Consider the following 23,657-nt stretch of genomic DNA (forward strand, 5'->3'; position numbering starts at 1 on the left):
AAGTTTAAAGCCGGATTTGGATACAAAAATATTTCCCAAGCTTTAAACATCCCAAGGAGCACTGTGCAAGCGATAATATTGAAATGGAAGGAGTATCAGACCACTGCAAATCTACCAAGAACTAAACTTTCAGCTCATACAAGGAGAAGACTGATCAGAGATGCAGCCAAGAAGCCCATGATCACTCTGGATGAACTGCAGAGATCTACAGTTGAGGTGGGAGACTCTGTCCATAGGACAACAATCAGTCGTATATTGCACAAATCTGGCCTATATGGAAGAGTGGCAAGAAGAAAGCCATTTCTTAAAGATATCCATATAAAGTGTTGTTTAAAGTTTGCCACAAGCCACCTGGGAGACACACCAAACATGTGGAAGAAGGTGCTCTGGTCAGATGAAACCAAAATTGAACTTTTTGGCAACAATGCAAAACGTTATGTTTGGCGTAAAAGCAACACCCTGAACCCACTGTCAAACATGGTGGTGGCAGCATCATGGTTTGGGCCTGCTTTTCTTCTGCAGAGACAGGGAAGATGGTTAAAATTGATGGGAAGATGGATGGAGCCAAATACAGGACCATTCTGGAAGAGAACCTGATGGAGTCTGCAAAAGACCTGAGACTAGGACAGAGATTTGTCTTCCAACAAGACAATGATCCAAAACATAAAGCAAAATCTACAATGAAATGGTTAAAAAATAAACATATCCAGGTGTTAGAATGACCAAGTCAAAGTCCAGACCTGAATCCAATCGAGAATCTGTGGAAAGAACTGAAAACTGCTGTTCACAAATGCTCTCCATCCAACCTCACTGAGCTCGAGCTGTTTTGCAAGGAGGAATGGGAAAAAATGTCAGTCTCTCGATGTGCAAAACTGATAGAGACATACCCCAAGCGACTTACAGCTGTAATCGCAGAAAAAGGTGGCGCTACAAAGTATTAACTTAAGGGGGCTGAATAATTTTGCACGCCCAATTTTTCAGTTTTTGATTTGTTAAAAAAGTTTGAAATATCCAATAAATGTCGTTCCACTTCATGATTGTGTCCCACTTGTTGATTCTTCACAAAAAATACAGTTTTATATCTTTGTTTGAAGCCTGAAATGTGGTTTGGGTAGCCATTTTGATTAGCTGTTCAGGAGTCTTATGGCTTGGGGGTAGTTGCTGGTAGCAGAGAGAACATACAATGACTTGGGTGGCTTCAGTCTTTGATAATTTTTAGGGCCTTCATCTGACACCGACTGGTATAGAGGCCCTGGATGGCAGGACGCTTGGCCCCAGTGACGTACTCGGACGTACGCACTACCCTCTGTAGCGCCTTCTGGTCGGATGCTGAGGAGTTGCCATACCAGGCGGGGATGCAACTGGTCAGGATGCTCTCGATGATGCAGCAGTAGAACTATTTGAGGATCTGGGGACCCATACCAAATCTTTTCAGTCACCTGAGGGGGAATAGTCTTTGTCATGCACTCTTCACGACTGTCTTCGTGTGTTTGGACCATGATAGTTTGTTGTTGATGTGGACACCAAGGAACTTGAAGCTCTCAACCTGCTCCACTACAGCCCCGTCGATGAGAATGGAGGAATGCTCGGTCCTCCTTTTCCTGTAGTCCACAATCATCTCCTTTGTCTTGATCACGTTGAGGGAGAGGTTGTTGTCCTGGCACCATACGGTCAGGTCTCTGACCTCCCTATAGGCTGTTTCATCGTTGTCGGTGATCAGGCCTACCACTGTTGTCATCGGCAAACTTGATGGTGTTGGAGTCATGCCTGGCCATGCAGTCATGGGTGAACAGGGAGTACAGGAGGGGACTGAGCACGCACCTCTGAGGGGCCCCTGTGTTGAGGACCCATCAGGAAGTCCAGGATCCAGTTGCAGAGTGAGGTATTTAGTCCCAAGGTCCTTAGCTTAGTGATGACCTTTGAGGGCACTATGGTGAACGCTGAGCTGTATTCAATGAATAGCATTCTCACATAGGTGTTCCTTTTGTCTATGTGGGAAAGGGCAGTGTGGAGTGCAATAGAGATTGCATCATATGTGGCTCTGTTGGGGCGGTATGCAAATTAGATTGGGTCTAGGGTTTCTGTGATAGTGTTAATGTGAGCCATGACCAGCCTTTCAAAGCATTTCATGGCTACAGACGTGAGTGCTATGGGTCAGACGTGAGTGCTACGGGTCGGTAGTCATTTAGGCAGGTTACCTTAATGTTCTTGGGCACAGGGACTATAATAATAATATAATATATGCCATTTAGCAGACGCTTTTATCCAAAGCGACTTACAGTCATGTGTGCATACATTCTACGTATGGGTGGTCCCGGGAATCGAACCCACTACCCTGGCGTTACAAGCGCCATGCTCTACCAACTGAGCTACAGAACCACAACTACAGACCACTATGGTGGTCTGCTTGAAGCATGTTGGAATTACAGACTCTGTGAGGGAAAGGTTGAAAATGTCAGTGAAGACATTTGCCAGTTGGTCAGCGCATGTTCGGAGTACATGTCCTGGTAATTCCTGTGGCCCTGCGGCCTTGTGAATGTTGACCTGTTTAAAGGTCTTACTCACATCGGCTTCGGAGAGCGTGATTACACAGTTGTCCCGAACAGCTGATGCTCTCATGCATGCTTCAGTGTTACTTGCCTAGAAGCGAGCATAGAAGTAATTTAGCTTGTGTCACTGGGAAGCTCGCGGCTGTGCTTCCCTTTTATAGTTTGCAAGCTTCCGAAGAGCGTCTGGGGGCGGGGTTTACAGTAATATACCCTCCCTTTGCAACCCTAGGGAGGACACACACAGGCACACACACTTGCGTCACTTTGTGCACTGTTGTTGTCTGTCACTGCTACACGCACTGACTTGGCTATGGGGATGTCATTCTTACAGCATCATAGAAAGCTGTTTATTAGTCCCATGGCTGAGTGAGTGGTTTGGGAATATTGTCATGACACCCTATGCCCAAGACAAACCATGCCTACACTTCCTGTCTTTCCGCCTGTCTCTTCTCTGACAGTTGGCTAATTTGTTATTCATTTGTTCATTCATTCACACTTTTGGTTGCGTCCTGTGCTACTAATTTACATTGCATCCTGTCTAGTGTTTACCTAGCCCTTATTCTGGAAATATGACCTGCCTTGTCAGGATGTGCTGCTACCCTCAATCGAGATTTGTTTTGTCAGTTGGATACTTGTTGTAAAAGTGTACTAGCCTTACTTTAAAACTAAAATAAAAAAATTACTTGACAACTTAACATTTCCAGCACCACCAGAACATCAACATGCACTATATACAGTGCATTTAGACCCCTTGACCCTTTCCACATTTTGCTACGTTACAGCCTTATTCTAAAATGAATTAAATGGTTTGTTTACCCCATCAATCTACACAGGTCCAGGACCAGGTCTCTCTTGGAAAAGAGATGTTATCTCAATGAGAAAAAAAACCTGTATAAATAAAGGTAACAAAAATAAATATAACTCACAATACCCCATAACGGTAAAGCAGAAACACGTTTTTAGACATTTTTACAAAAAATATCAAAAATAAATTGACCACGTTTACATAAGTATTCAGACCTTTTACTCTGGACTTTGTTGAAGCACATTTGGCAGCTATAACAGCCTTGAGTCTTCTTGGGTATGATGCTACAAGCTTGGCACACCTGTATTTGGGGAGTTTCTCCCATTCTTCTCTGCGGATCCTCTCAAGCTCTGTCAGGTTGGATGGGGAGCATTGCTGCACAGCTATTTTTCAAGTCTCTTCAGAGATGTTCGATCAGGTTCAAGTCCGGGCTCTGGCTGGGCCACTCAAGGACATTCAGAGACTTGTCCCGAAGCCACTCCTGCGTTGTCCTGGCTGTGTGCTTAGGGACGTTGTCATGTTGGAAGGTGAACCTTCACCCCAGTCTGAGGTCCTGAGTGCTCTGGAGCAGGTTATCATCCAGGATCTCTCTACTTTGGTCCGTTCATCGTATCCTCCTGACTAGTCTCCCAGTCCCTGCTGCTGAAAAACATCCCCACAGTATGATGCTGCCACCACCATGCTTCACCCTAGGGATGGTGCCAGGTTTCCACCGGACGTGACACTTGCATTCAGAGTTCTTAGTTTCATCAGACCAGAACTTTGTTTCTCATGGTCTGAGAGTCTTGAGGTGCCTTTTGGCAAACTCCAAGTGGGCTGTATTGTCTTTTTACTGTGGTGTGGCTTCTGCCTGGCCATTTTACCATAAAGGCCTGATTGATGGAGTGTTGCAGAGATGGTTGTCCTTCTGGAAGGTTCTCCCATCTCCACAGAGGAACTCTAGAGCTCTGTCAGAGTGACCATCGGGTTCTTGGTCACCTCTCTGAACAAGGCCCTTCTCCCCCGATTGCTCAGTTTGGCCGGTCGGCCAGCTCTAGGAAGAGTCTTGGTGGTTCCAAACTACTTCCATTTAAGAATGTAAGCCACTGTGTTTTGGGGGACCTTCAATACTGCAGACATTTTATGGTACCCTTCCCCAGATCTGTGCCTTGACCCAATCCTGTCTTGGACCTCTGACATCTACGGACAATTCCTTCGAACTCATGGCTTGGTTTTAGCTCTGACATGCACTGTCAACTGGGATTGCAAAACTCATACTTGAGTAAAAGTAAACATACTTTCTTTTTTTTTAATGCCTCAAGTGAAACTCATCCAGTAAAATACTACTGGAGTAAAAGTCTAAAAGTATTTGGTTTGAAATATACTTAAGTATCAAAGTAAAAGTATAAATAATTTAAAATGTCTTATATTAAGCAAACCAGACAACACTTTTTTGAGAGCCAGGGGCACAGTTCAACACTCAGACAAATTTCACAAACAAATAATTTGTGTTTAGTGAGTCTGCCAGATCCATAGGGAAGACCAGGGGTGTTCTCTTGATAAGTGAATTAGACTATTTCTGTCCTTGCAAGTATTAAAAATGTCAGGAGTACTTTTGGGTGTGAGGGTAAAATGTAAGGGGTAAAAAGTACATTTATTTTCTTTAGGAATGTAGTAAAGTCAAAGTAGTCAAAAATAAATGGTAAGGTACAGACCCAAAACAACTATTTAAGTAGTACTTAGTATTTTCACTTAGGTACTTTACATCACTGATTTCTAGTCTCAAAGCAGAGGGTCTGAATATTTACACCACCGTTCAAAGGTCGAGGTCATTTAGAATGTCCTTGTTTTTGAAAGAAAAGCCCTTTTTTTCCCCCATGAAAATAACATCAAATTGATCCGAAATACAGTGTAGATGTTGTAAATGACTAATGTAGCTGGAAATGGCTGATTTTTAATGGAATATCTACATAGATGCACAGAGACCCATTATCAGCAACCATCACTCCTGTGTTCCAATGGCACGTTGTGTTAGCTAATCCAAGTTTATAATTTTAAAAGGCTAATTGATCATTAGAAAACCCTTTTGCAATTATGTTAGCACAGCTGAAAACTGTTCTGATTTTTAAAGAAGCAATACAACTTTAGAGCATCAGGAGCATCAGCATTTGTGGGATCGGTTACAGGGTCAAAGTGACCAGAAACCATGCACTTTCATCTGAAACTCTTCAGTCTATTCTTGTTCTGAGAAACGAAGGCTGTTCCATGTGAGAAGTTGCCAAGAAACTGAAGATCTTGTACAACGCTGTGTACTACTCCCTTCACAGAACAGCGCAAACTGTCTCTAACCAGAATAGAAAAAAAGAGTGCGGCACAACTGAGCAAGAGGACAAATTCATTAGTGTCTAGTTTGAGAAACAGATGCCTCAAGTCCCCAACTGGCAGCTTAATTAAATAGTACCCGCAAAACACCAGTCTCAACGTCAACAGTGAAGAGGTGACTCTGGGATGCTGGCCTTCATGGCAGAGTACCAAAGAAGAAGCCATATTTCAGACTGGTCAATAAAAAGAAAAGATTAAGATGCGCAAAGGAACACAGAGGGACTTACTGTTGATGTTGACTGGTGTTTTGCGGTTACTATTTAATGAAGCTGCCAGTTGAGGACTTGTGAGGTGCCTGTTTCTCAAACTAGAGACACTAATGTACTTGTCCTCTCGCCTTCAAATTAGTGGATTTGGCTATTTCAGCAACACATGTTGCTGACAGGTGTATATAATGGAGCACACAGCCATGCAATCTCCATACATTGGCAGTGGAGTGACCTGTACTGAAGAGCTCAGTGACTTTCAACGTGGCACCGTCATAGGATGCCACCTTGTCAACAAGTCAGTTCGTCAAATTTCTGCCCTGCTAGAGCTACCATGGTCAACTGTAAGTGCTATTATTGTGAAGTGGAAACGTCTTGGAGCAACAATGGCTCAGCTGCAAAGTGGTAGGCGACACAAGCTCACAGAACAGGACCCCTGAGTGCTGAAGCGTGTAAAAATCTGTCCTCGGTAGCAACACTCACAACCGAGTTCCAAACTGCCTCTGGAAGCAACGTCAGCACAAGAACTGGTCGTCGGGAGCATCATGAAATGGGTTTCCATGACCGAGCAGCCGCACACAAGCCTAATGTTCAATGCCAAGCATTTGCTGAAGTGGTGTAAAGCTCGCTGCCATTGAACTCTGGAGCAGTTTTAACACGTTCTCTGGAGTGATGAGTCACGCTTCACCATCTGGCAGTCCGACGGACCAATCTGGGTTTGACGAATGCAAGGAGAACGCTACCTGCCCGACTGCATAGTGCCAACGGTAAAGTTTGGTGGAGGAAGAATAATGGTCTGGGGCTGTCTTTCATGATCCGGGCTAGGCCCCTTAGTTCCAGTAAAGGGAAATCTTAACGCTACAGCATACAATATTCTGTGCTTCCAACTTTGTGGCAACAGTTTGGGGAAGGCCCTTTCCTGTTTCAGCATGACAATGCCCCCATGCACAAAGCGAGGTCCATACAGAAATGATTTGTCTCGATCGGTGTGGAAGAACTTGACTGTCCTGCACAGAGCCCTGACCTCAACCCCATCAAACACGTTTTTGATGAATTGGAACAGCGCCTGCGAGCCAGGCCTAATCGCCCAAAATCAGTGCCCGACCTCACTAATGCTCTTGTGGGGCTGAATGGAAGTCCCTGCAGCAATGTTCTAACATCTGGAGGAAAGCCTTCCCAGAAGAGTGGAGACTGTTATAGCACCAAAGGGTGGACCAACTCCATATTAATGCCCATGATTTTGGAATGAGCAGATTTTGGGATGAGCAGGTGCCCACATACTTTTGGTCATGTATTTCTAAGTGAAAATGGCAAGTTTATGTTTTGTAGTTAAAAAGATTGAGGAAGATAAGTGTTTCCAATGCCATCCTCAACTGATTTTTATTAGATCATTAGTAGGTAATGACTATTCATAATTGGTTAAAATCACACAATGCAAGGGAAATGTATCTTCCTCTATCTTTTTTTTTACTTCATAACATAGAAATGTGCCATTTTCACATGTTGGTTAGGGGTGGTGCTGGAGGTGATGAATAGGAAGTAAAAAATTGTTACATTTCCCTTTTTAATGAATCTACAAAAATGTCATGTGCATGTTTTACAGTTTTTGCAGCATGAATATGTCATCTATGTGGCACATTGTGAGTGGTAGGTCAGATAGTCAGAACACATTAAATTGATCTGAGAAACACTAATGTCAATCTCCTGTTGCTTTTGTCTCCCCTAGGATAATAGAATGCCAGGGCTTGCCTCTGATCAGTGGACAGAACTGTGACCCGTATGCCACGGTCTCGCTCGTTGGGCCTGCCAGGTAAGACTCGACTACCGTCCTCTGCAGTGGAACATAATTACAGGCTCACTTCAATTTTAGGCATTATTTAATTTTTTATTCTTTCATATAGACCCCCATGAGAAAGGTTTGAGTATATTTCTGACTCTTCTGTCTCCTTAGGTTTGACCAGAAGAAAACGAAGGTGAAAAAGAAGACCAGTGACCCTCAGTTTGAGGAAACTTTTTACTTTGAGGTAAATGTAATTTACATCTGGCAGCTCATGTCATCTCAGTTTTCTTCCAAATTGAAGAAAACTGACTAAAACAGGAAGGGACAGCCAGGACTTGTCCATTAAGAAATGCTCACATTAGTTTTCCATTCCAAAAACATTTCAACTGTTTTCCGTTGCATTCCTTAATGAATGCGACTTAGGTGTCTGTCTGATTTTTTGACAATTCATGAGTTATTTGCTGGAGAAGACTGATGTAAATTCCGTCTTGTTGATGTCCCCAGGTCACAAGGCCCAACAGTTACACAAAAAAGTCTCATTTCCAAGTAGAGGAGGAAGACATTGAAAAGCTGGAGATCAAGTGAGTGTGCCAGCTCTTCTTGTTTCCTCTTCTTTTCATTCCTCTTGTTTTCTTTCCTCTTTCTTCCTTCAATTTTCTCTTATTTTTCCCTCATCTTTCTGCTATGTTCGCTCTTCTCTTCTTTCTTTTACTTCTCTTTTTCCCTCCATTTTCCTTCTGACCTTTGACAGAACATCTGTGGGTTGGTTTTTCCCCACACTGGCAAACAGACCACCATACCTCCATCTCTCTGGAGTGACTTGTCATCTGTAGTCGGGAGAGGGTTTTCAGGGTGTTTTGAATTAAATCAGATTTGATTGTAATTGTGTTTGTCACAACAGGTGTAGTGTGTAATGCAAAAATGGTGGTTAAGGATCTGTGGGGGTTGTCTCTGTTTGCATCACTTACAGCGGACTGACACAGCTCACTGGGTTTACAGTGGGGTAAGACTAGGCTGGGCAGAGAGGTAAACACGCATGCATGACTTTCAGGTTTGGATTTGAGGTGATTTTAATCGCATGTGTATTTTTCAAGTGTACTGCAATTTGTATACTTCACACAGGTAAAGACCAACACTTCAGTGTATTTTGTGGTTGTGTTTTCTGTGTGTGTCAGTCAGCCAATGGTGAAGTGGTATGTTTGGAAAGGGAAGGGGCATTGGTCCCTTATTTGTAGATAAAATGAAAGTTAACGTGTATTTGCAAATATCACATTCAATTAGTATGTGTGATTGGAATATCTCTCTCTGTGCTCCTCTGCAGAGTTGACTTGTGGAACAATGGGAATTTGGCGCAGGATGTTTTCCTTGGGGAGACGCGGGTATCTGTCAAGATTCTGCGAAATGACCACATTCACAGGGCCTGGTAAGAACGGTGGCATCGCAGGTTCACCTCGCACATTTGTCTTCCTGATGCTTCCGAGCCAGGTTTCTCACACTAACTTGGGAGATTTCACGTACTGACACACCAATATGCAAAGGTGAATGTAGCATTCGCGTGCCCATAGGAGCCCACAGCTCTCACTTCTAACGACACACTCAAACGCACTGATTGCATCCTAAATGGCACCCTATTCCTTATACGCACTTAATTGGGTGACTTTTACACGCTTCTCTCACATGGACACGTTGTGCACTCACTGCACGCAGCCACACGCCTGTTGCTGCTTCTAATCCCAGCCTGAAGAATGTAATCTGACTGCAGCGCTAGCTAGCTATATGACATGAATGGGCTGATTAGCAGATGACAAGGACAGATACGGGGACGTAACACAGAGGCTCTTACGTACTCCGCTGCTGCTCGCCTCGTTTTATCAGCCACCAGAATCCGACGCTCCTACGTCACACCCCTCACAGTGCTGAGTTTCTTTCCGCGTAGATCCATGGATGCTAGATCAGATCTGCACATTGTAGGGTGGCTGTTCAAGAGCTGGGCCAATACTCAGCAGTACTCCTACCCAGATTATTTCTGATCTAGGATCAGGTCCCCCCCCCCATATAGTCTTATTCATTATTCATCTGAACAAAAATATAAATGCAACAATTTCAAAGCTTTGACTTAGTTACAGTTCATATAAGGAAATTCGTATTGAAATAAATTCATTAGGCCCTAATCTACGGCTTTCACATGACTGGGGGGGCCTTGGAGGACATAGGCCCAGCCAATCAGAACGAGTTTTCCCGCATTAAAGCGCTTTATTACAGACAGAAATACTCCTCAGCACTGATTGGCTGTAAAATGCGCCTATTGATTTCTCCTGCTGGAGCGGCATCTGTTGTCGAACTGGGGAAACTGTTCTGACTTTTATCTAGTGGAAATCGCTCTGTCATTTCCTGATTGCTAAAATTCGATACTGTTAGCTCAATTTCAGTTTATCTGAGAAAACAAGCACTGAATAGTGTAGGGAATCATTGTACCGTCTAAATTGTAACACAACAAATAGTTTTTACAGCTGTTTTGTAGCTGGTAGACCAAAACCGAAAGTTGCTTTCGGTTTTGGTCCACCAGCTTTAAACAATGGTTTCAAACAGCTGTTTTCAAAATGATAAACAATTCTGTGTAGCACCTGGAGATTAACCTGTGCCAGATCCTGTCCCCCAGTCTAGCAACTCTATATCTGTGTTAACTTTTGACCGGTTCCTTCCTTTGTGTCCTCAGACTGCTTTGAACACTACGATGGTGGCGTTCTGTAAACAGTGTGTGTGCGCGCATCTAGGTGATAAGGGATTATGCAGATACTGATCTATGCGTTTGCCATGAGGGCCTTGAGACTAGTGTATAGAGAGAGGGAGAGATGATCGTTACATGCACACTGTAACATACAGACCCACAACTATACAAATATTTAGCAGATGTTATTCTGGGTGTAGTGAAATGCTTGTGTTCCTAGCTCCAACAGTGCAGTAGTATCTAACAATTCACAAAAATATACACACATCTAAAAGTAAAATAATGGAATTAAGAAATGTATAAATATTAGGATAAGTAATGTCGGAGTGGCATTGACTAGAATACAGTTTATACATATGAAATGAGCATCATTTGCGTCTCACAACTAGGGTTGTGAAATTCTGGTAAATGTGCAACCCAACTCACCACTGTCAAAAACAAATGTGTCATTTGGCCATCACTCTGTATAGCTGACTGGGTGTGTTTTTGTTGGGTGTCTTACCCCTGGTCCACAGGTATCTCCTCCAGCCCAAAGGGAACGGGAAGTCCAAGACAGACGACCTGGGCTCTCTGAGGCTCAACGTAACCTACACCGAGGACAATGTGCTGCCATCCGCCTGCTACACACCACTCCGCACGCTGCTGCTCAAGTCCCCAGACATCAAGGTGCTAACCTCAGACCTGTCTAATTCACATACCTGCTCCCGTCTGTCTGTCTGAATGGTACATTATGCTCATTAAGGAACTTAAAGGAATTGCTAGTTGATACTTCCAGGCATTGCACTAACGCTAGTTAGCTTTGGCTCGCGAAACTACCTCTAACTTCCGTCATACTGGACATAAAAATGGGAAGTAGATAAAGGGCATCATTGCCAAAATCTCCAGTCTCCCTTAAAGGAAGAAAGTTGTGAGTGTACAATAGAGGACGCGTAGGACCGACAATCGGTCAAACATCGCCCACAGCCCCCACATTGTATTCCACACCGTTGCCAGTAATTTGTGGTGGCTGTATACATGTGGAATTGCAGTCAAACAATAACCATTAGTGGCTGACCAATCATCGCTCACGGTATGGTGCCTTTATCTCTGTCTCTATTTATCGCTCTTCTCCGTCTCAGCCCATCTCGGCGTCAGCGGCCCACATTCTGGGGGACATCTGCAGGGAGAGGTATGAGGCGGTGCTACCCGTGGTCCGCCTGCTGCTCCACCACAGCCGCCTGGTGTCCTTCGTCTCCGCCATCGCTGCCCTGGAGCTGGAGAACACTCAGTGAGTAGTACACACTTCTCCTCAGCCCTATGAGTTCTGGACAAAAGTAGTGCTCAATAAAGTGAATAGGTATGCTGACCTCTGAACCCGGTCTTGTCTGTCTAGGGAGGCCAACACCATTTTCCGTGGCAACTCCCTGGCAACACGCTGCATCGACGACATGATGAAGATTGTAGGGCGGAGCTACTTGACGGTCACCCTGAAGCCTGTATTGGATGAGGTAATGTACATCATATGTTACCTAGGTAATGATGTGAGCAAATTGATTATATCATAGATTAACACAGATCCTAAGAAGTAAGCCGTGCTATGAACCAAATCATAAAAGCTCATTAACCTAGGAACAACATGTTTGAAAATGCATTCAAAACTCAGCATAACATCTTCAATTTCTTTTGTAGATTTGTGAATCAAACAAAACCTGTGAGATTGACCCGATCAAACTGAAAGAGGGAGATAACGTTGAGGTCAACAAGGTACAGTATACATTTGTCCAGTGCATCGCAAGCTGTCTAACAGTATATTGTGTAGTGGTGGGGTGGTATACAGAATGAAGTGTTAATAAGCGACGTGTGTGTGTTCACAACGTGTGTGTCCGTCCTCTCTCCAGGAGAACCTGCAGGGGTACGTTCAGAAGGTGTTCTCGTCCATCACCCAATCCAGCTCCAGCTGTCCCCCGCTCATGTGTGACGTGTTCCGCTCGCTGCGTCAACTGGCCTCCAAGCGGTTCCCAGGTGAGCAGGGCATCACGCGCATCTTTATCCTCTACTCACCTTCATCCTACCTCCTCAGCATGATTTCAAAATTCCAGAAAACTTTCCAAAGTTCCCGGGTTTAAAAAAAACTGTTTGGTGGTTTGCCGAACTTTCCGGGAAAGTTTCTGGAGTTTTGTAACCCTATTCCTCAGCCACAGCTCTCTCATCGATACTTACTGTGCCTCATCACATTAGAGAGAACGTCCACTAACCACAAAAATGTTTCTGAGATGTTTTCATACCGCAAATATCGAGTTGATCTCGTGTAGATCCTGTTATAAGCATTTGTGTATACTGGTCCAGGTCTCTATCCAAAAGAAAATATGATAGATTAGATACAGAAATATTATGCCAGTCTTTCCCAAGTATTATCTAGTTACTTCATATAAAAAAAAGACTCTGATTTTAAGTATCGTCCATCAGTAAGCAGCATGTTGTAGAGACCATGTCCGCCATGAGGTGGAGCCAGAAGCCTGACTAAAGTGCAGGAGGTTGTCCCGTAGTATGTATGACAGAGGCCCTTCAAGTAAAAGCTAGTGTTGGAGCTTGGTGTAAGTCATGTTCTCATTAACCACCATGCTTATACGAATTGGCACCTTTTTAAAGGGATAGCTCACCCAAAACAATAAACGACATCCTTGTTTTCTTACCATTGAGCAGTCAATGGATAAGGACAGGGAGCAAGCCGAGCTTTGGTTTTCTTTTTCCTTCACCTGTCTCCTTCTCTCCCTTCCTCCTCTCCCCTGCAGATGATCCTCATGTCCAGTATTCGGCGGTCAGCAGCTTCGTGTTCCTGCGCTTCTTTGCCGTCGCCGTTCTCTCGCCACACACCTTCCAGCTCCGCCCACACCATCCTGTGAGTACGCCCATATGCCTATATTTTTTTTACTCTTGTTTCACATCGGAGGTATCCCTTGTTTACGCTGGAGTGATATGGTATAGCTACTTAAACGTGAAGTGCTTCCCCTATATTAATTTAGCAGTGACGCCTCGCATTTCTTCTACTTACCCAGAGTTAGTGCAAGATTTTCATGGATACCATTTTTATGTCTGCATGTAGTTTGAAGTTAGCATTTGCTAACTAGCATTAGCACAGTGACTGAATTGCTAACTAGCATTAGCACAGTGACTTGAAGTCTTTGGAAGCAGCTAGGTATAGGAACAGCTAGCAGCAATGGCTAGTTAGCAATGGCTTGCGAAACTACCTTAAACGTCCTTCAAACTGCACACAGAGACAAAAATGGTATCCATGAGTTCATCTGACTCTAGGTAAGTAGCAAAAGGGCTTCATTGCCAAAATCTTGCACTATCCCTTTTCATGCATTTGAGTAAGATGTTCTTTTAAAAATAAAAATCACAGGTGACGACCTCAGTCATTCTACAACAAAAAAAGAATTGAACATCCCAAAAGAACATCCTAAATATCACACTCTTCCATGAACAAATCGCTCCAGCAGTGACCACGGCAGCAACAAAGAAAAACAAACATTGAATTCCGGGAAAACCTTTGTAAAGTGGTTAGAGCGTTGGACTAGTAACCGGAAGGTTGCAAGTTCAAATCCCCGAGCTGACAAGGTACAACTCTGTCGTTCTGACCCTGAACAGGCAGTTAACAGACAGTTGTTCCTAGGCTGTCATTGAAAGTAAGAATTTGTTCTTAACTGACTTGCGTCGTTAAGTAAAAGGTAAAATAAAAAGTAGGCTAGGTTACCGACAATGGCTAAATCAAGATCAGTCAACTGTTTTATAATAAAGTTGCAATAGGTCTAGCCTTCTCCTGAATTTTTAGCCAAGTTATTCTAATGAATCCCATGTAGCCTATGATATTACTGTGTTGGCCTGATTAGCATTTTACCATGTCATTTATTAGTAAATGTACCTGTAGCCTAAATGTTAGAATTTGTTCCTACAGGTGATAGGCCTATTTTTTTTTGTGCAAAATCCCAGGACTATCCTTTCACTTAGATTACTGCAGTAAGCCCATACCCAAGTTCTCTTAAGGGATCTGTGGTTGAACATGAGCATCGCTAAAAGCATTTCAGACCATTTTAAATACAGTAAGAGTCTGTGAATGATATTTACTCCAGAAGTACATGCTCATTGGTCCTTAAAAAGGATGTTTAGAGAATCTGTAATCGATTTAGGATGGTGCGGTGAGGGACCAGAGGTGTGTGTGTGTGTGGTACTACTCTCCTCCTCTAATCCGCTGGCCAGTGGTTGCGTATGAAGTGTTGTTGCTGCTGAAGACTATTAGATCTCTGAGGAGATGGAGGTTTACCTTCTATCATTCCCAGAAGGTCATCTTCAGATTGAGCTGAAGGGAGCAGTTGGACCCTTTCGTAACGGGGAGAATTCTGTGGCAAACTGAAACTCCTTTGAAACCAGGGCTGACTGACTAAAAAGCATGCAAAGAAGACATTTAGCACAGCAGAACTAAGTAGCAGTGGCTTTAAATGTGAAATGTACATTCACTGTAGGCCTACATCATACAACACACATACTGCACATGTTGCATGCAATGATGTAATTACATGCATGTACATTGGAATTTCACTTATTTCCAAAATGGCAGAATGGTGTGTAGGCTACCCAAATTTGATATGTTTGTCAAATGATTTATGTTAGTAAAATAACTGTTCCATAATAAGAGATGACAAAGGCTGAACAAGATCAATCATCATTGGGAAACACATTTTTGTGATATAAACGGTCATATTCATTAGGCCACGCAAAAGATAGATTTATAAACACAACGACAAAAATCATTCTGAAATGGCAATGAGAACGAGTGTTTGTAATTGACAATAAGTTATTGGACAAGCACAGCTAGTCCCACCCCGTTAAAAAAAATAAAAAAATATTCCGTTCGGTGCCTTAAAACATGACCCTGGTATTTGACGTCTTTTGTACACTCATCTGTCAGGACCTAGAGGTCTCCCGAACACTCACTCTAATCTCCAAGACCATCCAGACTCTGGGGAGCTGGGGTAGCCTGTCCAAAAACAAACTGGTATGTATTCATGTTTGTCTGTCTTATCAGCCTGTCAACATGCCCACCAATCAATTTATCAATCTTCCCTTGTGTGTCTATCAGTCAGTCAACATGTCTATCATATCATTCATTCCCACTGGGCACATCAGTTGAAGGTCTATTTTGGATAAACATTTGGTTGAGTTGTCAACTAATGTGAATTCAACGTCAAATCAACAAAACATTTCACCATGTCATTGGATTTATGTTAAAAGTCGACAACAACAAAAAAGACAATGCCCTTATTGATGACTTTTTGCAAATCCAATTCGTTTTCCATGTTGATTCAACATCATCATATAGATTTTTGGGTGTTGTTTCCACATCATTTCAATGTTGATTTAACCAGTTTTTGCCCCGTGGGTTGTCTGTAGGTCTGCTCTGAACAAAAGTAACACTTTTTGTCTGTGTTTTTGTCTTTAGTCTAGTTTTAAAGAATCCTACATGTACGATTTCTTCAAATCATTCCAAGAAGACAAATGTATTGGAAAAGTAAAAAAGGTGAGTTGTTGGTTGTGAACCTTCCTATTACATTATATTTTGTAGATTTAGATTTTGTAGACCATGTGTCAAAACTCAGGGTTTTACCAACCACATGTTAGTAAATCAGTTTTCCATGTTAGCTTTTTTTTGCATTGCTGATTTTGCATGGTGTTTCCCTCTAACATTGTGTGTTTGTGTAGTTCCTAGACGAGATCTCCTCCAACGTCAGCAAGGAGTCCAGCGGAGTGGAGGATTCTGTGGTTCTCAAAGAGGGGTGAGTGGCTCACATCCAGCTGACACTAAGACCACACTCAACGAGCTCTATAAGGCCATAAGCAAGCAAGAATGTTCATCCAGAAGTGGCACTCCTAGTGGCCGGGGACTTTAATGGAGGCGAACTTAGATCTGTTTTTACCTCATTTCTACCAGCATGTCACATGTGCAACCAGAGGAAGAAAAAAAAAAAAAACTCCAGACCACCTTTACTCCACACACAGAGATGTGCTCTCCCTCATCCTCCATTTGGCAAATCTGACCATAATTCTGTCCTCCTGCTAAAGTTTTTGCTTGTAAGCAGGAATCAGGATGTACCAGTGACTCGGTCAATACGGACGTTCTCAGATGACATGGATGCTACGTTACAGGACTGTTTTGCTCGCACAGACTGGGTTTCATCCAATGACATTGAGGAGTATACCACCTCAGTCACCGGCTTCATCAATAAGTGCATCGACGATGTCGTCCCCACAGCGACCGTACGTACATATCCCAACCAGAAGCTGTGGATTACAGGCAACATCCGAACCGAGCTAAAGGTTAGAGCTGCCGCTTTCAAGGAGTGGAACACTAATCTGGTCGCTTATAAGAAATTCCGCACAGCTCTCAAACAGCCAAAGCATTAATAGAGGACTAAGATTGAATCCTACTACACCGGCTCTGACACTTGTCTGATGTGGCAGGGCTTGTAAACCATTAGACTAAAAAAGGGAAACCCAGCCGCGAGCTCCCCAGTGGCACGAGCCTACCAGACGAGCTAAATGCCTTTTTTATGCTTGCTTCGAGGCAAGCAACACTGAAGCATGCATGAGAGCACCAGCTGTTCCGGGCGACTGTGTGATCACGCTCTCCGTAGCCGATGTGAGCAAGACTTTTTAAACAGGTCAACATTCACAAGGCCGTGGGGCCAGACGGATTACCAGAATGTGCACTCGGAGCATGCGTGGACCAACTGGCAAGGGTCTACACTAGAGGTCGACCGATTTAATTAGGGCCGATTTCAAGTTTTCATAACAATCAGAAATCAGTCATTTTGGACTCCGATTTTGCCTTTTTTTAAATTTTATTATATAATTATTTTTTTACAACTTTATATAACGAGGCAAGTCAATTAAGAACACATTCTTAATTTCAATGACTGCCTAGGAACGGTGGGTTAACTGCCTTGTTCAGGGGCAGAATGACAGATTTTTACCATGTCAGCTCGGGGATTCAATCTTCCAACCTTATGGTTATCTAGTCCAATGCTCTAACCACCTGCCTCACGAGGAGCCTGCCTGTTACGCAAATGCAGTAAGAAGCCAAGGTAAGTTGCTAGCTAGCATTAAACTTATCTTGTAAAAAACAATCAATCAATCATAATCACTAGTTATCTATACATGGTTGATGATATTACAAGTTTATCTAGCGTGTCCTGCGTTGCATATAATCGATGCGGTGTGCATTCACGAAAAAGGACTGTCGTTGCTCCAACGTGTACCTAACCATAAATATCAATGCCTTTCTTCAAATCAATACACAGAAGTATATATTTTTAAACCTGCATATTTAGCTAAAAGAAAGGTTAACAGGCAATTTTAACCAGGTGAAATTGTCACTTACCTTGCGTTCATTGCATGCAGAGTCAGGGTATATGCAACAGTTTGGGCCGCCTGGCTCATTGCGAACTAATTTGCCAGAATTTTACGTAATTATGACTTAACGTTGAAGGTTGTGCAATGTAACAGCAATATTTAGACTTATGGATGCCACCCGTTAGATAAAATACGGAACGGATCCGTATTTCACTGAAAGAATAAGTGTTTTGTTTTCGAGATGATCGTTTCCGGATTCAACCATATTAATGACCTAAGGCTCGTATTTATGTGTGTTATTATGTTATAATTAAGTCTATGATTTGATTGAACAGTCTGAGCGATGGTAGGCACCAGCAGGCTCGTAAGCATTCATTCAAACAGCGCACTCATGCGTTTTTTTTGCCAGCAGCTCTTCGCAATGCTTCAAGCATTGCGCTGTTTATGACTTCAAGCCTATCAACTCCCGAGATTAGGCTAGTGTAACCGATGTGAAATGGCTAGCTAGTTAGCGGGGTGCGCACTAATAGCGTTTCAAATGTCACTCGCTCTGAGACTTGGAGTAGTTGTTTCCCTTGCTCAACATGGGTAACGCTGCTTTGAGTGTGGCTGTTGTCGATGTGTTCCTGGTTCGAGCCTAGGTAGTGGCGAGGAGAGGGATAGAAGCTATACTGTTACACTGGCAATACTAAAGTGCCTATAAGAACATCCAATAGTCAAAGGTATATGAAATACAAATTGTATAGAGAGAAATAGTCCTATAATAACTACAACCTAAAACTTCTTACCTGGGAATATTGAAGACTCATGTTAAAAGGAACCACCAGCTTTCTTATGTTCTGAGCAAGAAACTTAAACGTTAGCTTTCTTACATGGCACATATTGCACTTTTACTTTCTTCGCAAACACTTTGTTTTTGCATTATTTAAACCAAATTGAACATGTTTCATTATTTATTTGAGGCTAAATTGATTTATTGATATATTATATTAAGTTAAAATAAGTGTTCATTCAGTATTGTTGTAACTGTCATTATTACAAATAAAAAATAGCAAAAAAATCGGCCGATTATAATCGGTATCGGCTTTTTTGGTCCCCCCCCCCTGTTTTTACACTGCTGCAACCTTGACCCCTGTATATAGCCTCATTGTTATTTGTGTTACTTTTGTAAATATTTTCATAACTATTTTCTTAACTGCATTGCTGGTTAATGGCTTGTAAGCACTTCATGGTAAGGTTGTATTATACCTGTTGTATTCGGCTCATGTGACAAATACAATTTAATTAGGGTTTTGGCTAGTGGGGTAAAGATTTTGTGCCTGTTTCCTGGACTGAAAGTGCATTTTAGTCCAGGACTAAATCTTTAATGTAAAAAGTTAGGTGACTTGAGTTTGAGCTGACCAGAGGGGTTTGTCACTAAGAGGGATCATTGACTTTGATATATAATTCTGATTCATAAAGAAAGCTACACATAAAAATGGGTTGTGTTACTGTAAAGTTAAACTTACTGTGTCAATGTCAAGTCTATATTTATTTTACTACAGGGAGGTACAGAAGCGGTCCCAGGGAAGGAAACGCATCGGCAAGAACTTTAAGAAGAGGTGGCTTAGAGTGACCAACAGGGAGCTCTCCTACCACAAGCACAGAGGTGAGACATGCACACACTCACACAGATTCACAACCACACATGCCACCACCACAGAGTGGCCCATAGGGGGCAGTGTTGGACCAGGTCCCTCCATGGGCCAGGTTAGCCAGTTGTTTTGAAATTGTGGATTTTCTAGACATGCAACACTGTTTGGAACAAGGCTCTTAGCTTTTATCTCCCAGGGGAGATGGTGAATATATGGAGCTCTATCCACAGGTATATATCCACGGGCCACTGGTCTCCCACAGAGAGGGGGAGGAATGCAGGAAGTAAGCTCTGTTCATTATAATGACAGCCAGCCAGAGAGCGGCAGAAGAGGAGGGAGAGTGAGAACCCTGGTCATTATAGTGGAGCGTACCTGGCGCGTGTCCTGTACTCTACTCCTCAGCTCACCTCAGTGGAGCACAGCCACACACACACACACACACACACACACACACACACACAAGCCAGGCTCCTGGTTTCTCTGCCAGGCTCCTGTAATTCTTGAAGAGAGGGTGGCTATGAGACGCTGGGGGCTGCTGCCATAGCAGTATCGCGCATACACCAGACCTGCCAACCTGCTCGCACTTTGTGTACCATGCACGAAATTTGAGGTCAAAGTATGCTGGTATGAAAAACGACCCTACAATTACACAGAAAATAGGCTTCTAGTTGGCACATTTTGTGGTTTTTGGCTTGACTGTCAGAAGTTGAAGCTGAGCAAATCCGAGGACTTCATCTCTAGCTCTCTGCTTTGTCCCCAATGACAACAAGGCATGTTGAAATCAAGCCTAGTAATCAGACCTAACTTGATGGCCAGAGATCTGCAATAAGCTCATATAGGCCTGGTTCATTTGTTTCATATTCCAAGTCAAGTCTTCTGATCTGCTTAGACTTTGTCAGACCTCTCTGATCTCTAAGTCCTATGAAAGCCAATAGCAGCCAGACGCTTCCAGCCATATTGTACATGGTGTGATAGCCTGGACTTTGCATAAAGGAGCCGACGGTCTTGTGTAACACTGTTTTTGTTTTTCCCTCCACTCTAATTATTGTTGAAATGTTTTTCAATCAGTTACGTAAATTGTTTGGAACAGGCCCCAGCCAAATCCAACCTTCCGTTCATTTACTGCTGCTCCCAGGTCCATGGCACGCTCCACCAAGAATGTTCCCTCAGCACTCTTCTCAACAATTACCAAGGCTCATTTCCTCATCCACTCTGTTGTGTCAGTTTTGGTGCGTGTCAAGGGGCTAGGGAGGTATGTGGAAGGTAATATTCATCATATGTACCAGTCAAGTTTGGACACACCTACTCATTCAAGAGTTTTTCTTTATTTGGACTATTTTCTACATTTTAGAATAATAGCGAAGACATCAAAACTATGAAATAACACATGGAATCATGTAGTAACCAAAAAAGTTAAACAAATCAAGATATATTTGAGATTCTTCAAATAGAGACTGTTGACCAATAGCATTACTGTTCAGTTAACTTCCAATCACATCATCAGACCTAAATGATGTTACCACAACAGGGGTGTGATAGAATGGTTGCCTGGCTACCCAGACTCCTTGCTTTGGCCAAATGCTACGCCACACCCACGGATGTTAGTTTTTTTTCTCCACAATGAATCTGGATCTGAGTATGTTTTACCCACAGAACACATGTGGGTAAAGCAGAGGCTTGATCATTCTTCGTTGACTTTGGTACTCTGATTTGGTCATACACGATCCAATTGCTTATTACTTTTTGTACCATGCCCCTCATTCCCCTAGTCACCACAAATTACTTCAATGACAGAATTTAGTGTTAGTATGCAGGCTAACAGAATGGAGGATGTGGAGAGCAACACACAGGAGGCTGTTGAGTGTTGATAAAAGTGAGGTCGAGGGTTGGGCCTGCCTACACGTGCGTATCTGCTTGCAGCTGTATGTGTGTCAGTTTGTGAATGTTAGTTTGTGTGTCTGTCGTTCTACTCTTATCTTTGAAAGTTTGTTTCATGTAAATCCTGGCCTCGACTCAGGGCAACAGGCCCTACAGCTCCAGCCACTCCTTCTCCTAGTCCTTCTCAAGTCTTTGGAGCAAAGTAAACTCACATGAACTCTTTGAAGAAAGAATCCAGTCTAGATCCATTGGTCTCCGGAGGCCCCCCCTTTACCGCCATGTCAACGGTCAGTCTTGCCACATTTCATTATCCATTTATTTTGTTTTTGTTGGAATGTGGAAAACCTGCTGTCAGCGTATGCATCAATATTGAATTCCATAGGGAGTTAGCTTGGTTTAACTCCATTATTTTATTGACCGAGGATGCACTTCAGAACATGGTTTGAAAAGAAATGTAGGGCATGCAAACAGCTGCAATTTAAACTATATTTATTTGATAATCAGAAAATACATGTTTGGTGAAGGATCCAACTTCCTGCTGTTAATTCATCAAGTTTTGGTATTGGGGGTGTAGGTTTGGGAGATTGTAGGTTGTATTCTATACTCTCACAACATTTGCTCATTCCTCCACAACCACATGCCTTAGATAAGCATAGATGTTGTTACCCATGCACGTTCATCTGTGTGTGTTTGAGTGGTTTCTGGAGCTGTGCCCTGCCACCGCAATGCTGGCTCTGTTACAGCAGAACAGGCAGACAGATGGGGCCTCTAGATTGGTGTCACTCTAAATTGACAGTGACAACTGTGTTTGGGCAGTGCAGCTGAAGCACCATGGGCTCTGGTAGTGCTGTTTTGGGGGTTAGTAATAGTCTGTGCTAAAAAAGTTTGAAAGGCATTTGGGAGGTTTTGAACTAAGTCTCATGTTGCGGTGAGTGTGTGCTGTCTCATAACTTAAAAAAAAAATATATATATATATGGGTTTCAATTTGTAATAGAAGGGAGAAGGACATTTGGGACGCAACCTAGTTGTGTTGCCCTCGGCTGAAGTGTGTCTGGGTTCACTTTCAGAATAGTTTGTGTGCATGATTTAATTTTTTCATATTGGCAGGAGATTTCAGTAAAATTGTGAAGAGAACCATGGATCAGAATGTTCAGATGTGCATCTGATTGCCTAGACATAATGCTACTGGAAACAATGCAGCACATTGAACATCACATTGTAATAAAGTGCATTTCTAATTGGGATTTAGATAATTCATTGAGTCTAGCTCTGCTCTAGATTTGGGACTCCTGTTGGATATTGGAACGACTCAGAGAGGAACAACATAAATAATGTACCAGAATGCAGTAACGTAGCCAGAGTAGTGAAGATCTCTGTTTACAACTTCAGTGATTTGTAGCCTGCTGTCCGGAGATGAACTGAAGTGTGTGTGTGTGTGTGAGCACTGAACTGGAAGGCAGGAGATATGCAGAGAACCTGATGGTGCTGGAGGTATGCGTCGGGGGGGTCCGTCGGACTGGCAATGCGGAGGAAGAGGAAGGTGGCAGGCAGAGAAAAGCACTCCCTCTTAAATGAGAGATTGATATGGCAAAATTCATCACACACACCCAATGCACCTTGATTCACATATGTAAGAGAGAGTGAAAGAAAAGGGGGGGGGTTATATGTGCAGATAAGTATCATCAGTGGATCAGACACTTCACTCTATCAGCTAGATGAAGGGAAGGAGTGTGAGCTGATAGGTGGAGACTGAAGAGACACCAATAGCAGGAGCTGATACTGAGACTGCTTTTATGACTGTGCATGATTTGTGTGTTTTGGCCCGGGCTTTTGTCAGACACGGTGCTGGAAATGGTCTATCGACTGTAAAAAGAATGTTCTCGATTTGTATTTTTGTTGGACGAGTATGTGCGAAGTGTAATGCTGCACGTCTTCTAGTAGTACGGGTCACATGGTGTAAGAACTCAATGTTCCTCCTAGTGATGTAGCTTGACCAAGACGACATGGGTGGGTTCCAGATTATTCTTTAACAGTTGAAGAATATTACCATATCATTTATCCAGAGACTGGATTCTTTCTGTTGTTGAGACTAGCTACTATCCTTGTTACTTGTTACAGTAGCCTGTTTTTATATAAGGGTAAGAGAGCCCAATGTAGACATTTTGTGTGTGTGCATATATTTACGTTTCTTTTTGTTTTCCAAGGGAAAGAGGCACTCTGCATTATGCCTGTGAAGAATATCCAGGCTGTGGAGAAACTGGACGAAAGTGCCTTTAACCGCAAAAATGTAAGCAGGACTTGGGACCCCCTCAGCCTGTCACAATAGACA

General features: G+C 43.0%; 1 protein-coding gene across 2 annotated transcripts in view; it reads left to right on the top strand.

Moving 5' to 3' along the window:
* Nucleotides 1–23,657, top strand: part of LOC118383491 (ras GTPase-activating protein 2-like) — a 44,139-nt gene that overhangs the window by 13,096 nt on the left and 7,386 nt on the right. Inside the window, exons 6-20 of one of the 2 annotated variants that reach the window (XM_035770074.2) lie at nucleotides 7,648–7,731; nucleotides 7,873–7,945; nucleotides 8,206–8,282; nucleotides 9,023–9,124; nucleotides 10,945–11,095; nucleotides 11,548–11,696; nucleotides 11,802–11,916; nucleotides 12,098–12,172; nucleotides 12,307–12,430; nucleotides 13,201–13,307; nucleotides 15,375–15,461; nucleotides 15,906–15,983; nucleotides 16,166–16,239; nucleotides 19,360–19,463; nucleotides 19,680–23,478. In XM_035770074.2, coding sequence (XP_035625967.2) covers nucleotides 7,648–7,731; nucleotides 7,873–7,945; nucleotides 8,206–8,282; nucleotides 9,023–9,124; nucleotides 10,945–11,095; nucleotides 11,548–11,696; nucleotides 11,802–11,916; nucleotides 12,098–12,172; nucleotides 12,307–12,430; nucleotides 13,201–13,307; nucleotides 15,375–15,461; nucleotides 15,906–15,983; nucleotides 16,166–16,239; nucleotides 19,360–19,463; nucleotides 19,680–19,993 — 1,714 coding nt within the window. In that variant the 3' untranslated portion in view covers nucleotides 19,994–23,478. Of the gene's footprint in view, nucleotides 1–7,647; nucleotides 7,732–7,872; nucleotides 7,946–8,205; nucleotides 8,283–9,022; nucleotides 9,125–10,944; nucleotides 11,096–11,547; nucleotides 11,697–11,801; nucleotides 11,917–12,097; nucleotides 12,173–12,306; nucleotides 12,431–13,200; nucleotides 13,308–15,374; nucleotides 15,462–15,905; nucleotides 15,984–16,165; nucleotides 16,240–19,359; nucleotides 19,464–19,679; nucleotides 23,479–23,532; nucleotides 23,616–23,657 lie in introns of those variants that run through there. The other variant, XM_035770026.2, reaches the window with a different exon arrangement.

The sequence above is a fragment of the Oncorhynchus keta genome, chromosome 1 (assembly GCF_023373465.1).
Source record: "Oncorhynchus keta strain PuntledgeMale-10-30-2019 chromosome 1, Oket_V2, whole genome shotgun sequence".
NCBI classification, from domain to species: domain Eukaryota; kingdom Metazoa; phylum Chordata; class Actinopteri; order Salmoniformes; family Salmonidae; genus Oncorhynchus; species Oncorhynchus keta.